General features: G+C 40.5%; 1 protein-coding gene across 9 annotated transcripts; it reads left to right on the top strand.

Moving 5' to 3' along the window:
- Positions 1-3,957: 3,957 nt before the first annotated feature.
- Positions 3,958-14,273, top strand: arpp21 (cAMP-regulated phosphoprotein, 21). Of its 9 annotated transcripts, none has more exons than XM_041967126.1 (21): positions 3,959-4,163; positions 5,488-5,566; positions 8,604-8,734; positions 8,904-9,066; positions 9,176-9,214; positions 9,314-9,379; positions 9,461-9,572; positions 9,747-9,885; positions 10,240-10,377; positions 10,467-10,566; positions 10,662-10,757; positions 10,843-10,880; positions 10,979-11,035; positions 11,363-11,553; positions 12,026-12,166; positions 12,258-12,379; positions 12,497-12,571; positions 12,669-12,824; positions 12,969-13,071; positions 13,529-13,635; positions 13,788-14,273. In XM_041967126.1, exons 3-21 carry the CDS (start codon positions 8,712-8,714, stop codon positions 13,923-13,925), a joined length of 2,004 nt encoding a protein of 667 aa, XP_041823060.1. In that variant the 5' UTR covers positions 3,959-4,163; positions 5,488-5,566; positions 8,604-8,711; the 3' UTR covers positions 13,926-14,273. The 9 variants fall into 9 exon arrangements, with proteins under 9 accessions (XP_041823063.1, XP_041823060.1, XP_041823059.1 ...); XM_041967131.1 differs by having other exon boundaries at positions 3,960-4,163; positions 8,604-8,765; XM_041967129.1 differs by lacking the exon at positions 5,488-5,566 and having other exon boundaries at positions 3,958-4,163; positions 13,791-14,273.
- The last annotated feature ends 1,105 nt before the right edge of the window (positions 14,274-15,378 follow it).

Here is a 15,378-nt window from a genome sequence, read left to right as displayed (position 1 = left end):
TAAAGATGAACCAGAAGTTGACTTTTCAACAGGATCTTTAGAACACTAGAAAATCCATCAACGACAAACAAGGCTGAGAAAAAAACAAACTTTGTTATGGAATAGCCAAGCCAAAAGCCAAATTTGAATCCCTTTGAGATGGGATGGGAGGATTTTAAATATGTGTAAGAAAACTCCAACTTTCTGCAGCTGAAGGACAAGCTGATGATTAGGCTGAATGGCTGTTAAAGAAAGAGAGATTACCAACTTCTGAAACCTTTTCACAGACAAATATGACATCTGTTGATATTGATGATGAATTTATGAATGATAAGACTAATCTCCCTTCACCTTTATCTGGGGTTTATTTTTCAAAAAGGATCAGACTTTTCATGTATGTCAAGAAAACAGCAATTTCGTGAGGATTTGCCTTTTCATATGACTATATTAGTGGCAGGTAGATAAAAGGTTACACTTCATTTCTCTAATAATGAATACCAAATAACAGAAAAGTCAAATCTATATATATAGCTCTCAATCCCTTGGATTAATGCTAGGTCTCTAGGTAACAGATGAGAGGCTGCCACATTTGATCAAACTCTGCATGTCTGCGCGTTGACATGAGCCTCATACTTTCAAAGTAGATGGTTGATTAATTCACTGAGACATCATTTTACCCTGGGAACTTCCATTTGTGGAGAAGATCCCAAGCAGGCGCTGCATGATAAGAGAGAATTTGTTTTTTAGTCCTCTAACATCTTAAATTCAGCTCAAAGAATCTCCAAATCTATTAAAACAGAGTCTGGGTCAGTATCAATATTAACATCACAGACTTTTCAAAAGGTTCAGCACAGTAATTTGCTATTTTGGGACAAAGGGTGAGGACGTGAAGTAGTTTCATCTCTTCCAAGCTACATTTATCACTGGAATCTTCTTGTGTAATTTTGTCTTTGAATAATGGGGTCTGTGAATGACTTTGAACTGAATGAGACTAGAATTAATGGAATGTGAATGAGTCTGCTTGGGACTTTATGCTCTCATCGCCTCACAGATCTGTGTTTTCCAGTTGATCTCTCATTTGGTTTTAATTGCTTTCTCAACAGGATCTGTGAGGCAAGATGTGACAGAAATAGAAGATAAATCCCTTTTGAAATTAACTGTATGAGGGTGTGCTTGCAGTTTCTCATTTGCTGGGTGCTGCAGGATGTTATTCATACCTGGATTCTTCTTTTGCCACTGAGCAAAAGAGACAAAGGTTATATATGAAGCCAGACCAACACAAGAACTGATGAAGATCCCAAATGAACGCTGGATTATATTATACACTCTACAATATTTGAAATTGCCCTATGGGACCAGTTCAATTACCAAGAGGCCCACTTCAAATCTAATTTAAATATTTTCCTATTTCAGTGCTTTCACAGTCTGTAACCTACACTCGCTTTCTAAATTAATGAGTTAAATTAAATGATCATTTCTTTTAATTGATGAAAGAAAATTAGGTTAACTAGGCACCCAGAACTCAGTTTTGTCCAGAGATCCTAGCCGGCACAGCTATGCTCCCCGTGTTTTATGATAGTGAGGGATGGGTGCAGTCATGTCTGTGACCATCACTTCAGACACTTGATCTGTTTTTCTGAAGCAGACCTGGCTGTAATACTAATATGACGCTTGGTAACACTCAACAAGATGCCAACCATGTAAAAAGATACCGTATTATTTGTGTCTGCTGTGGAGAAACCATAGCAAGAGTGGACTGGATGACTTGGCTTCAAGGGGGCTTTGCTGTAAGTGCACATGAGAAATGATAAAGGATACCAGCTTCCTGTTACCGAGGGCACTGAAGTCTCATCCTCTGTTACACTTGATGGAATAAATAAATACACAAAGGCAAATCAAGACATTCAGTTTGCCTTTTACCTTTTAGAAATCACTTGCACCATATAATCAAGTGTTAGAATTGACAAAAAATTAAATCTGACCCTGTCTTCTTCTCTGTTTTCTTTTTTGTTTGTTTGTTTTTTTTTTGTTTTTTTTTACCCCACATGACCACTGAGGGATTTCGAAGTCATGTGTTTCTTAAATCTAGCCACCGTACTTGATAAGGCTGCCTTAGTATGAGCAAAATTATTGCTAACTGTCACCAGTAGAACTGAATATATTTACTTACTTTGGGTATTTAAGTGTATAAGTGTCTTTAATACAGTGAAGTTGCAATGTCATTGTTACAAATTTCAGCTCATAACTCTGCTCCAGTTAACACCGGAGGTAGATATTGTGCTGCTGTTCTAACTTGCTAGTTTTCTTTTATAACATAAGTTTAAATGCATCAGTGTCATATTAGTCATATTAATTATTCATTATTTGACACATATAGGAGAAGTTCTGACACATCATTGATAAAAAATACTTTTACTTAAGTTAATTTAAACTCAGTGCAGTAAACAATTGTGGCATGCACACATTTAATACAACAAATGACATTAGAGACAGTATTAGAGCAAACAAACATGGTGGTAATACTCCCATCTCCTGCCCTGTGAGGGAATTTAACAAGAAGGCAGCAATTTATTTGCTATTCATCAAGGTAAAATAACCAAACTTTGACATAATAGACTGTCTAATTATTCTCATACAATAGTCTGTATAGATCCTGCTCTTGTCTCTGTAATTAAATACTGTTTTTGATGGGTGAACATTGCGCTGTGGCAGATTTTTAATTAATTGTGCAATTCACAAGCCATATGTGCAGAATATTTAAAATGTTACAGTATCATAAGAGATGATACAGCCTTAATTATGTACTGCAATAGTGTTGATGCAGCATCTTCCCTTAGTTTGCTGTTTTTATGTATACAAATATTGAAGTGAAAAAGCCCCATCCTTTGGAATATTGTTGGTCTTCAACAGATGAGACCATGAGATCTTACTCTGCTTTGCAAATCTATCTTTCATTCATGCTTTCAGGGTGTGGTGTGTCAGTTCATGTTTCACAAAGAAAAAAAATATGACAATGAGAATTTATTTTTTCCTCTAATGCTCATTTATATTGTCTTATCTTTTAGCCACTTAATGTAAAAATACATTGACAGAATGCAGTGTGTGCAGAAAAGGTTGGTATTCCTAGACATACGAGGGGCCATGTGAGTATAAGCTGTATTATCGGGACTGTGTATGCACTATTTTGCATTTGTAGCTCAACTTTTTTTATTTTTTGTAATGCAAAATCTACAAATTAGGTGGTGCAAACATGTGGAGTACATACTGTAAAACTCATCAAAAGAGCTATATAATTAGGGAGCAGAACGTCTTGACTTGCTTTGGTATCATCATTGTTTTCTAGTTTGATATGCTTGTTAATATTTATATTCCACTACATTTATCTCACAGCTATAATAACTGGTAGATCTTATCAAGTGGATGTTAACAAGCTTTAAAATACAGCTCATTGTTAAGGATTGCAACAGAGGTTTCCACCCAGTATGGTTTCGGGCATCTTATTAAACTAAGAGTCAGATTAATTGTTTAAAAAATCCACCAAATCCTCTTTATAGTTTTATAGTTGGGTCTTAAAACTGTATATGTAGGCCTATTTCTCTTTTCTCTTCCAACAACAAAAAATTGTTTGAGTATAAACATTTGATGTCATACACTTTATTCAGAGGCTACAAACCGATTATTTTACTTTAATATTTTGCTGTTAACACTTTAGTGGACTACCCATGTTGGATTTGTTACCTCTGAAGTTCTGAATGATCTCAGTAATTGCACCAGTAAAGTGACACATGAATATTTTTAGCTTCAGTTGGGCAGTGAGAGTCAATTCATGAAATGAAGTGATTATCAGAGTTGAAACGAACGGAGCTTAAATGAAGACGCAGAGAAACAATCAGTCCTGGAGCGAGAGAAAGAAACAGAGATGAGTGGGCTGGCTCGGTGGAGGGGCTCGCTGGCTCTCGTGCATTCCTCGCGTGTGTGTGGGCGCGTGGCTCGGGGTTCAGAGCTGTCGGCCCTCCTCCTCCTTCTCCTCCTCCTCCCCCCTGCTCTGATAGAGACGGGCAAAAGGCGGAGGAGGAGCAAAGCACCTCTCAGTCAACAGACGCAGGGTGTTCAGCAGCGGCAGTCCGTCGGTAGGTTGGCTGTACCGGCAGAAGCCCGCAGAGGGAGGAACTCATCACCTAACGGTAAGCTAACGGACGTCCGCACAGCGGTTATCTGATGATTAACGGTTATTCCGCTGGCTGACATCGATGTTTTTTGCGGTCTTTTTATGGCATTGTTTCAACGCTGTTTCATTTTGATGGCACTTTAGTGCTGTAAATTACACTGGGAAATCATATTGGATTAACTCGTTTATTTTTTTTGTAGTATTTAGCTAAAACTCTGGAGGGACTAGCTAACTGCGCGACCTCAGCCGCATCTCCCTCATGCTATAGCGGAACCGCTGGATGTTAATTGCCATTTAACTGTGTAACATCCCCAAACACAAAGTGTTCATTTGACGAGGAGCTCAGTTCACATCAAGAAACGACTTAATCTTATTCTTGTGTGTGTGTGCGAGTATAAAATTGGACTTTTTAAACGATATTCGAGTTACCCGACTCCCCGTGACAGTGCGGGGAAGTTCCGGAGCGGGATGTCCACTCCCTCCCAGGTTCAAAGTAAAAATAGCCCGGTGTGTCAGCTTCGCTTGGGTCACCGTAATGCGACACACCCCCACCCCAAAAACAGCTCTGCATTGAGCCTTCTAGGACCGACAGTCACATCTAGAAAGTAGATCAACCACTTGTGCTTACTGTTATGTGGGTCAAGCCAGAAGTTGTGAGCAAGATGCCACCTGTTTGTTTGAGAAAACTCACTGCAGCCCTCCTGTCAGTGTTTGCGGGCAAATTGTTTAACGACGCTCAGGGGCCTAACAGTTAGGGCCCCCGTGGGCATATTTTAATAATATTATATAGCTTGTGTAGTCTAGAAGAAGACTTAAGTTAATAGCTTTTGTATAACCAAAAACAGACAACTGGCAACAAAGACAAAGAACCATCAGTGTGTTACACTCAACCACAGCAATGAGATACAAAATTACAAAAAAAAATCTAACAATAAAGATCTCAAATGAGCATGGCCACACAAAATGGAACAAAAACAAAATTACCTAAATTTCATTCAAATGTCGGTGTGAAAAACAAAGATGCATAAGGATGCAAAACATCTGCAAGATGCATATAAAAGATCCACAAATCATATCTGCAAGGTATGTTATTTTGCATTTATTTCTTCAAAATGAAAATTTGAACAGCTGGATGGTTTTACATGTGTGTGCACAGGGAGTTTCATAATCTGTCATTTGTGGTGTACACTTTTAAAATGACATTGGTTTTGTGTGAGCTTTAGGGAGTTGAAAAAAAAAAAATCTGCATGAAGTGCTTCTCGAGCAGCTTCTTTTGCCACTTTTGCTGTGTTGCGGGTTAGAAATGTTATTGTGTTCCCTCGTCTTGGGTTTGACTTCAGCTGCAGAGCAATGCAGCTGTTGAAACCACAAGTCACCTTGGCGATAAGACTGCTGTGGCTGCCCAGGTGCTGATGACAGGTCAGTATAACCTAGATCTCACATGGGCAACCTACTTTCTGATGCATCTTTGCTTGTCTTTGCAGTGAAGGATATCATAATGCATATGCTGATGTGGTTTTCTTAAATATGCAGTAGCAAGGAGATAAACGTAATCCTGTCCAAGAAAAAGAGCATTTGACATCAAATATAATAGGTTGGGCGTCACCAGCTAAAAAAAACCCAACATGTACATCTAAATCAAAACTGGAAGGAAAACACAAAAAATATCTTATATAATGAGAGAGAGGAAACAAAAGCACCCCAATTATCAGCCTGGGAGCAAAGCCTGTATGCATTATGGATAAACAAAGCTCTTGGATAAACATGGACGGATATATAAAGCATTTGCGTTTGCCTCAAAATTCTCGATTATTATTTGAAATCAGGCAGACCTGCTCTGTCATTTGTAGTCTCCCACAGAAGCAGTTCCTAATGAGCTCCTTAGCTGAAGGAGAGAAGATATAAAATCTCTTTTTGGGTTCAACAGTACCCTCAGAGATAAAACACAAACAGCAGCTTCTGTAACCAGAGGCAATGATGATTTCTTTTTGTTTTCTTCAGTTTTTTTTCCACTCCATCAGAAGGGACACTGATGGAAAAAATAACCCAGAGTAGATTGTACAGATGCTGAAAAGTACAGATGAATTTCTACATGTAGAGAGGGCAAGGTGGTAAACCTGAACATAAAATCTTGTATGGTACAAGCAGAACAAGTGATAGTTATTGTTCTGGTATTCAAAGACAGATTTTTCATGGGTCTTAATTACAAGCAGGGTTGTACCTGCTTATGGACTTAATACTTAACAATGGCTATCTAAAGTGGCTTTTGGATATTTTCCCACTGGACTGCCTGTGTGTCAGTGTAGCTGAACCAGGCAGCGTTTGGCTAAAGAAGAAAGGCGTCCTGGTGAGTAAGAGACTGGAGGCTTCAGGGAGAGCAGCAGATGGATGATGATGTAGCGGGTACTGGTGCTCCCTGCCTCCCGCCGCCATCCGTCACACGCTAATGATCGTGTCACACCTTCTCCCCGGGCGGCCAGCCACTTCTGCAGCGCTCAGCTCAAAAACTGGTAGCTGTGTTCAAATCCCTTCTCCCTGGCAGTTGGCTGAAAATCCCGGAGACAGACTGCGAGCCTCTCTATCACCAATTCTTCACTTCTCTCTTTTTCCATCGGCTAGCTTCACCCCTCTTCACCTTTAAAGCCTCCACAGACTGTTTTCTCATCTCTCTTCATCGTCTGCTTCCCTCCCCTCTCATTCATCTTATTTTCCTTGTAGAGAATCTGCTCCATACCGATATGTTTTCTCTTTGTCTTCCCATGCTATTCACGGTTCTTCTCTTATTGGTGTAAATTCAAAGGCACAATACAATCCCAGCATGTCTCCTCTTATTTTACATCCAGCTTCTCTTTGATCATAATAGGTGATGCATTTATTTCATCCTGCCCCTCCCCTTCGATAGGTCTAAGGTCAGGGTCTGCTACATTGCAGCACTCATAAAGCCAGTCCGTTTAGCTGAAGCAAAGCTTAACAAAAGCTTGCCAACAGCATATTAGGGAGCTTCCCAAGTTATTATACCCTTCTGAGTATTTATGCATCTCTGAACCATTTCCTTTTCCCCCCACACTGAGGTAGACCATCACATAAAGACGGAGCCAGATCATTATCAGCATCGTGTTAACTGTAACACTTCAGCTGTAAGAAACAGCAGGGAAGCGAGTGGTTTTATTTTATTTATTTTATCGGTGCATCTTTTACTTCATTTCCTCTTGTATAATCATGCTCATGAAGGAATTAAAGGTTTTTACTGAAGGTATTTTATTTTAATGACAAAAGTTTGGTGAAATTGTTCACTGTTATCATAAGGAAGCAAAACTTCATTTTCAACCTTTTGACGATCAACAAATGAATGAAATACATCATTTCAGTCCACACGTTTCTCCTTCTAATCCCTCAGTTGAAGAGTTTGTTACATAACAGGTCTAATTACATTTAAAGAACATCTCTGTAAAGGTGGCACAATATTTAATATAACTAATTGTATTTTTAAATTAAACTTTTTTTTATTTAAAGAATTTTGTAAGCGCTTCAACCAATTAAAGAAGAAAAATAATTTTTTCTATGCAACATATATGTTTTTATCACTGACAATGATTTTCCGACTGTAAACGTGGTAAAAATTGACTTTGCTGTCATGTGCATTGTTTCATCCAGCTGCCTGTAGCAAGTAAACACCACTTTGCACATGGACAGACACAGGCCTTTTTTTTTCGTTCTAAAAACTGCTGTCATCTCCCACCGGGTGTTAAATAACCATGTTACGGGACTCAGCATCCTCTGAGCTCGTTATTCTGTCCCAGGTGTTACAGGCCTAAGTGTCCCCTTGAGCTGTGTGTTACAGTGGTATGCGTCCCTGCTGAACACATTTGGCGCTTTGGAAAAGATGGTGGAATGCCACTTCCTCCTTTGTATGTGTGTGTGCGTGTGTGTGCGTGTGTGTTAGAGTCTATCTCTTTCAGCTCAGCAGTATTCTCACCGCAGGGATCAGAGACTCAGCTTGGCATTCTGGGAATATCAGTGGTGCCGGATTGGATGATACTCTCCTCCACAGCTGCTGTTTCTAAGAAAAGCTCGAGGACACGCTTAAACGCGCACTCACATACCAGACATGCATTCATAGGAGCTACACTGCAAATTTCACTTCCAAGCACAAGGCTTATATGCGAAAGTCACAGATGGACAGGACGCACTTACAGTAATACACTGACTACTGTACAACAGCAATTAGCTGTCAAAGCCAGGACGCTGCTCTGGGAAGTGTCAACAGAGGTTGACACACACATAAGCAGACACACAAGCTTAGCTTCTTGATGTCATTTCCAGCAGCTCTGCTTTTATGTTCTGGCAACTGTTTGATGTGAGTGTGTGTGTTTGTGAGAAACAGTGCAGTAGTGCTCCTGTTGTACAACAGCCGCTAAGAATTTCATCCTTTCCTGTTTTTTTTTTATATCTTCAGGCTATTTTCCATTGACCAGTGTAAGCCCTGCAGCAAGAGGAGCAGCAGAGAAAGTGAACAGAGGTGAAGACAATAATTGCATTTCTGCCTGCCCTCTGGGAACATGGGATGTATGACCCCATCATTCACCTGTAAGGCTCTCGAGTAAACAATTTTACAAAGGTTGGAACAAATCACACACACACACAGATTTATGCAAATGTGGGCAAAAATATCTTTAAACAGAAGGGACATGTACATTTGTAGACATCATCTGGATAAACAGGCAAAGCCAAAAAGTTTACCTTGTGTGCCTTTCAGAAGGATGACAGAAGCGGCTACAGAAAGTGCAGATGTCCTCATAAAACCCTACGATTCCACATCATGCGACACAAGCTGCCCCTCCCCTCCACCATGTCTACCCCTCTGCAATCAGAGGGAGGATGAGAAGTGTCACACTGACATTAAGAAGCTCGAGCAGCAGGTAAGCGACACTAAACGTACAGATAACTGCTTTTTACTGTTTTTAAAATGATGCATCCTGCCTGCTCACGTGCTCACATTCTGATAATGAATTGTGCCCTCACCTGCAGAAACACTGTAACCAGGTGCAACCAAAGAAAAAAGTTAAGGTAAGCTGAAATAGCATTGCCTCTCATTATTCATTCTTACTGAATATTGATTGCCCTAGACTCTATGAATTTATAATATTGCTTGTGTGTGGATTTTAGGCCAAAGGAAAGTTAACGCGCAGTATGGCCGTCTGTGAGGAGTCCTCCCCATTTGAAGAAACTCAGGTAGCGCACATACACATATCTTCGTCCTCTCCTCATCCTCCTCACTGCACTCAATTTATTGTTTATTTTCTTCAATTTCAGGCCTCTCCAGATGCAAACATCTCATCTAGCTGCCAGGTCAATGAAAGAACTTCCTCTAAGGAGGAAGATGAGGAAAGGAGCTTAGATCCAAAGAAAAATTCACTGTCCAAAGGTATGGGTGTTTGTCTGATATCTCATAAAAGAGACAAAGGATAAAGCAAATAATATGTAATAAAATGTGATTCTCTGCCACTATTTAGATCTCTCCTGGGTTGTTAACTATTGCGATGTGCTTTTGTATTTTTATCTGTTACACTTCACCTAGCCTTGTTTTTGCCTTTCTCAGAGTCCAGCGTGGAGTACACAGACTCCACCGGCATAGACCTGCACCAGTTTATCATCGAAACCCTCAACAACAATCCCAGAGACCGTATGATGCTGCTTAAACTGGAGCAGGACATGATCGACTTCATCACTAGCAATAGGTGTGTGTGGGAGTATGCGTGTGAAGGAGAGCTCATAACCTTGAGTCGTTCCTTAGCTGTCTGTCTGTTTAATGTGCCAACATAAAACTTGCATGAATGTTAAATCCTGTTAAAGATTAAACATCCTTATGTGTTATAATTTTGTCCTTACAGCTTATTTGTTTTAATGAGCCAGTTGTGTCACTGTGGGCACGTTTGAGCCACTGTAACTGAATACAACTAACCTCAACCTAAGGATTTATCTTGCTTTGTTTCTCATCACTCTCCCTTTTTACCTTTGTTTCTTTTGTCACTTCTTTATCCTGCCTGCTTTTCATTCTGCCTTCATCTTTCATCCTTGTGTTTATCTCTCAGCTCTTTTAAGAAGTTCCCTCACATGTCATCCTACCACCGTATGCTGGTCCATCGGGTGGCGGCCTACTTTGGCATGGAGCACAATGTAGACCAGACAGGCAAGTCTGTCATCATCAACAGGACCAGCAGCACACGCATGTAAGCATGGATAATGCGCCTGTTTGTTTTTCCCTGTAGTTCTCTACCCATTAGAGTGAACTAATTACAGTTGTGTTTGCCTGCAAAAGACCGGAGCAGCGATTTCTAGACAAGGTATCTAAGGACAAAACCGAAGAGATCCACCAGTGGAAAATCATTTTGAAGAGAGACAACAGTTCAGATGACCAGGTCTGTCCGTCCTCTCAGGAATTATCTCCATGATTAACATTGATCGCATCCTATCTGTAATTTCACCTTCTTCTTTTCTCTTCTCGGCTGAACAGAATCGCCTTCATCCTTTACGGGAAAAACAAAACAAGTCGATGGAGGAGAGAGAGGAGGATTACCTAAGAGCGCGAGAACGAATCTTCAACAAAGAGGTGAGAGAAACAAACCGAGACGAACAAAATAGACAGACATGGCACAGAGAGGATTCAAACTAATTTCTCCTCCGTACTTTTGCAGCCACTCTGCACCCAGGAGAGCACCCATGCAGAAACCAGGTAACCTTGCTTGCAGTGTATTTTTTTCCATGTGCCTCTCAGCATATATTTAGATGAGAACATTAATATATGTCTGTGTGTGTATGCGCACTGTGCAGGGATGTGGAGGAGTACAATCCATATGCTGAGACCCAGAGGAGAAGGCAGCTGTTCAGGTAGAGCTCTGTCTGCGTGCACGCAGTCATTTATCATCTTAATCTGGTCAGCCTGGCTGGCGCAGAGCTTTTCAGAGTCTGCAGAGGAAACAGAAAAAAGGCCTAAATTTTATTTTATCCCTTTGTGGGTGTCAGGATTGAGATTCCCTGGCAGGAAAGAAAGTCTTTATAGATAATTTCCGTGAATTAATGTAGCATAAAACCTCAGCCCCTCATTATGTGTTGCATATAAGCACATGTGGGAGCCATTTTTGTTCCCTTCTTCACAAATGGAACGTCTCTCATGCAATTATAAGTCTGTGGGATGATTCTGGATATGCCTGACAGGGGGAGCCGAGACAGCTCAGGCTCCAGCTGGACAGGCAGCAGCAGGCAGAGCAGCACTGAGACTGACTGTCGCTATAGCAACGACCTCCGACCCTGGAGCAGCACAGATTCTGATTCCTCATATCAATGGACAAGTCCTGTGCCAGTTGCTCGCCAATCTGGCAGCCACAGCTGGGATACACGAGGTTCAGGTGCGCTGTTTTAAGATTCAGGAGAAAAAATATATATATAACTTTTTAACACTTATCACGTCACGCCATCAAGGTGTAAATTCAGTCATTGAGGGTGAGGCACTTCTCTACATCTGTGTACAAGCAAACTTATGGACAGGCTTCATCACCACACTTTGAAAAAATCTCTGCTTATAAATTATCAGTTCTTTATTCAGTAGCATCTAATTAACAAAAAAGCAGTGGAAGTTCTGGTGTGAAAATTGAACTCAGTCCATGAATCTTCACACCATAGCTGTAAATTTTCACACAACACCTCCAGTCTTCTTCACATATTCAGGGGAAAAAAAACAAAAACGTCATTATGCTGATATGAAGTTTGTTTTTAGCACAGATGGGAGGTGTGTGTTCTCTCCTTTTCACATATATTCTTACTCTTTATTTTCTCAGTTCTTCTTTCACGTCTACATTTATTTCTTTCTGTCTCTTCCAGGTTCCATCTCTCTTTACAGACTGCCATCCACTTGTCCTCACTCTTCTCCTCCTCCTATCATAGAGGAGCCAGTTCCTAACTCTGCCTACATCACGGAGAACGGGATCCCACCAGGGAGCATATTAGTGAACCCGCATACTGGTACATAGCTCTCTCACACACACACACACACACATGCACTAGTCTTTGAGAAGATATGTACATTCATCATGCTCAACCTTTGATCTCTTAGGACAACCTTTCCTTAACCCTGATGGAACCCCTGCTGTGTACAACCCTCCAGACAGTCAGCAGCCAATGAGGAGCCAGACTCAGCTGCAGAGCTCTCCTCCTCAGCCGCCTCAGCAGCAGCAGGTAATACACACACACACACACACACAATAAGCTCTACGTGCCAGAATTGCTCACACTTACATACACTTGTCACCGTTTGTGCCTTTATTTCTATCTCCATATGCGTGTCTCTCTCAGGTGTTTCAGTACTCGTCTGTCTCATACACAGCTCCGCAGATGTTGCCTGTCACTCCCACACAGCCATACTCAACAGTATGTATCACTGTGCAACCTGCTGCTTGTTTGCAGCATGTGTGTGTGTATGTGTTGGCGCCCACGTGTGCAGTCTGACCTCCTTTTTCTTGACCAGCAGATTGAAGATCTCTCCTCGCAGTTTGCTCATGTGACAGTGAACTGTCAGCCAGCAGGAGATGCTCAACCCCTCTACCCTCCCAATCAGGGTTACATCTATGCAACTCCTCCTCCTCCTCCCAACCCATCCAACTACTGCCAGCCCTCACCTCAGGTTTCTTCCTCTTTTCTTTTTTTTTAGCGGGGAGGGCATTTATTAGGCTGATTAAGAAAAAAAACAGTATAATTTTTGTGAGGATGAGCATAAACTAAGTTATAAAAGGGAAGAATTTAAGGACAATAATATATCATCCAACAGGTACCTGTGTATTATTATGGCCAGTACCCTACCTCAGGTCAGCACGGATGCAGGCCGGTCTCACCCAGCCAGAACATTCACAGCCAAATAGTACAACCAACAGGTACCTCCGGCATGGATGCATTAGTGTTTGTTGTGTTTGTGAGTGAAATAGGCTGAGAGAAAATAAACTGTGGCAGTAGAGGAGGGGGCCGTTACACTGTCAGAGATGTAGTCTGAGGGTCTCACAGTGAACCGGTCTCTTTTCCTGCTGTTTCTATTCATCATAGAGTGGACGTTGCATTACGGTGGTCTTACATTATTACAGCATCTCCTAACATTTCCCCCTTAACAGTGTTGTGTTTACTGAATTTGAAATTAAGCCAAACATAGATTATGGACACATTATTTTTCTTTATTAATTAATAAACAGATGTGGGACATTTCATTCTGAGAAGGGCCTATAAAGCTGCATCTGGGCACCAAATTGTTCATCATGTGTCCTTAAATATGTCCTACAATAACTGTGAAGATATCTTGTGTAAGATAAAATTAATTATTTCTTATACGTGTGTGTGCAGGAGGTTATGCCCCTGCTGTGAGGGTGCAGCAGTCTTCCCACCCCCAGCCACAGACTGTGCTGGGGACCTACACTCCAGTTGCCTCCCATCAGCGTAGCATGGTTCAGGTAAACACAAAAGCAGCCAAGGAACTTGTTCTCATTCAGCCTCCTAAAGCTCAGCCTCAGAAGAGGCATTTAAAAGTTAGAAAGTGCTTGTGAATGCTTTTTTTTTTTTTTTTTTTTCACTAACTTTTCTTGCATTTGCTGTTTGTCTCCAGCAGGGAGGTGTTTCTGTGTCCTATCCCAAGAGTAAAGTTGTGGCAGGGCCATTTACAGACACAGGTTACTGCTGCATGGTGCCTCCACCCTCCCATCCCACTCACCTCAGCGCGCCAACCTGGAACACACAGTACTGATAGAGTGAAGATACTTTGGTTCCTGCTTGAACTCACATGCGTGCACAAGATGTTTTTATCACAAACATATCGTTTCACACTCTTTTACTCTACTCACCTTCACCCACTCTCCTTCAGATGGTGCCCTTTGGGTATGCTTTTCTCACACATACACACTCACAGAGATAAATGTTCTACTGTACCAAAGCTAAGTAGTATATATCACAGCTGCTGTACTGAATGCATAATTTATATACACAAATGGAGTTTTATATTGTTATTAAATTATATATTGTGTTTTAAGGAAATGCACTGTGTGAAACGAATAAAGTGCTGTGGCTTGACTGATGAGGTCACATTTCTGCATCATTCTGTCTCTGTTTCCATTGAAGTTGATGATGTCACTTACAATAGATAGAGCTGTAATGAGACAGATCTGAGGAAATATATTCTGTGAAGATATATGCTATGGTTGATCTCTGCTTACCAATAGCCAGAAGCAGCACATAACAATGAGATTTAGAAAGAAAAAAAAAACAATCCTGATTTGTTTGTTGTGGGAAATCAGACCCTGGAATTCCAGACAAACAGGCAAATTTTGATTTGTGTAACTGGGATTTAGTTTAAAAAATACTGTTATAATTAGAAAACTAAAAAACTTTTCATGCAGATGTTCAACCAGAAACTGATTACATTTTTAAGAAAGTAAATGTGACAACTGCATAGAAAGGGCTATAAATGCAAAATACTTCAGGTTTCAATACTTGAGGACTTCAGCACCCCCTGCTGCTTGAAGGTCATCATGACGCACATCTCACTGTAACACTGGCAAATTTTCCTGTTTAGGGTGCAACTAATAATTAATATATATATATATATATATATATATATATATATATATATAAATATATATATATATGATATATGTTACTTTGTTTAACCAAAAGATTAATTTTTCAATATAATATTGGCTTTTAATAATTTCAGGGCCATCTGTGCGAGGTGCAAACAAACATGATTGTTGTATTCAGGTGTTCATGACATCATGACAGAATAGGTGTGGGTTAACAAGCACAGCGTCACCAACTTAGAAACTGAATCAGCTTAATGAAGATCACCATTTACACCAGCACTTTAACTGGTAAATATTCAGAAAAATGCAACCTAATTAAATATGCTTTTTATGAATTTGCAAAACCTTATCATCCCACACACACACAAAACAATACACTCTCTTTCAAGTCATCAGGCTAAATATTACATAACTGCAAGAAAACCACGTTCAAGCCAGCAGCCAAAGCGGTTTTTGTTCAGATGCTGGGTAATAAGGCCCAAGTAACCAGCGCAAATGCAACCAAAGTCTACTTGTTATTTTTATGCCAAATTGAGGATCTCAAACTGCGGTCCTCTGTCCTATAGGTTTTAGATGTCTTCTTGCTTCATAGCCGACTCAAATGCTTGAGTTTGAGCACAC

This window comes from Melanotaenia boesemani, chromosome 17 (assembly GCF_017639745.1).
Source record: "Melanotaenia boesemani isolate fMelBoe1 chromosome 17, fMelBoe1.pri, whole genome shotgun sequence".
Lineage (NCBI taxonomy): Eukaryota > Metazoa > Chordata > Actinopteri > Atheriniformes > Melanotaeniidae > Melanotaenia > Melanotaenia boesemani.
The sequence above is the reverse complement of the archived record's forward strand: the minus strand, read 5'-3'. Positions and strand labels throughout refer to the sequence as shown.

Excerpts from the sequence above, each read along its gene's own strand:
- arpp21 (XM_041967125.1), top strand. The coding sequence starts at position 8,712 with ATGTATGACCCCATCATTCACCT. Across the intron at positions 9,380-9,460 it reads CCCCATTTGAAGAAACTCAG|GCCTCTCCAGATGCAAACAT; the intron begins GTAGCGCACATA and ends CTTCAATTTCAG. Across the intron at positions 10,567-10,661 it reads ACAACAGTTCAGATGACCAG|AATCGCCTTCATCCTTTACG; the intron begins GTCTGTCCGTCC and ends TCGGCTGAACAG.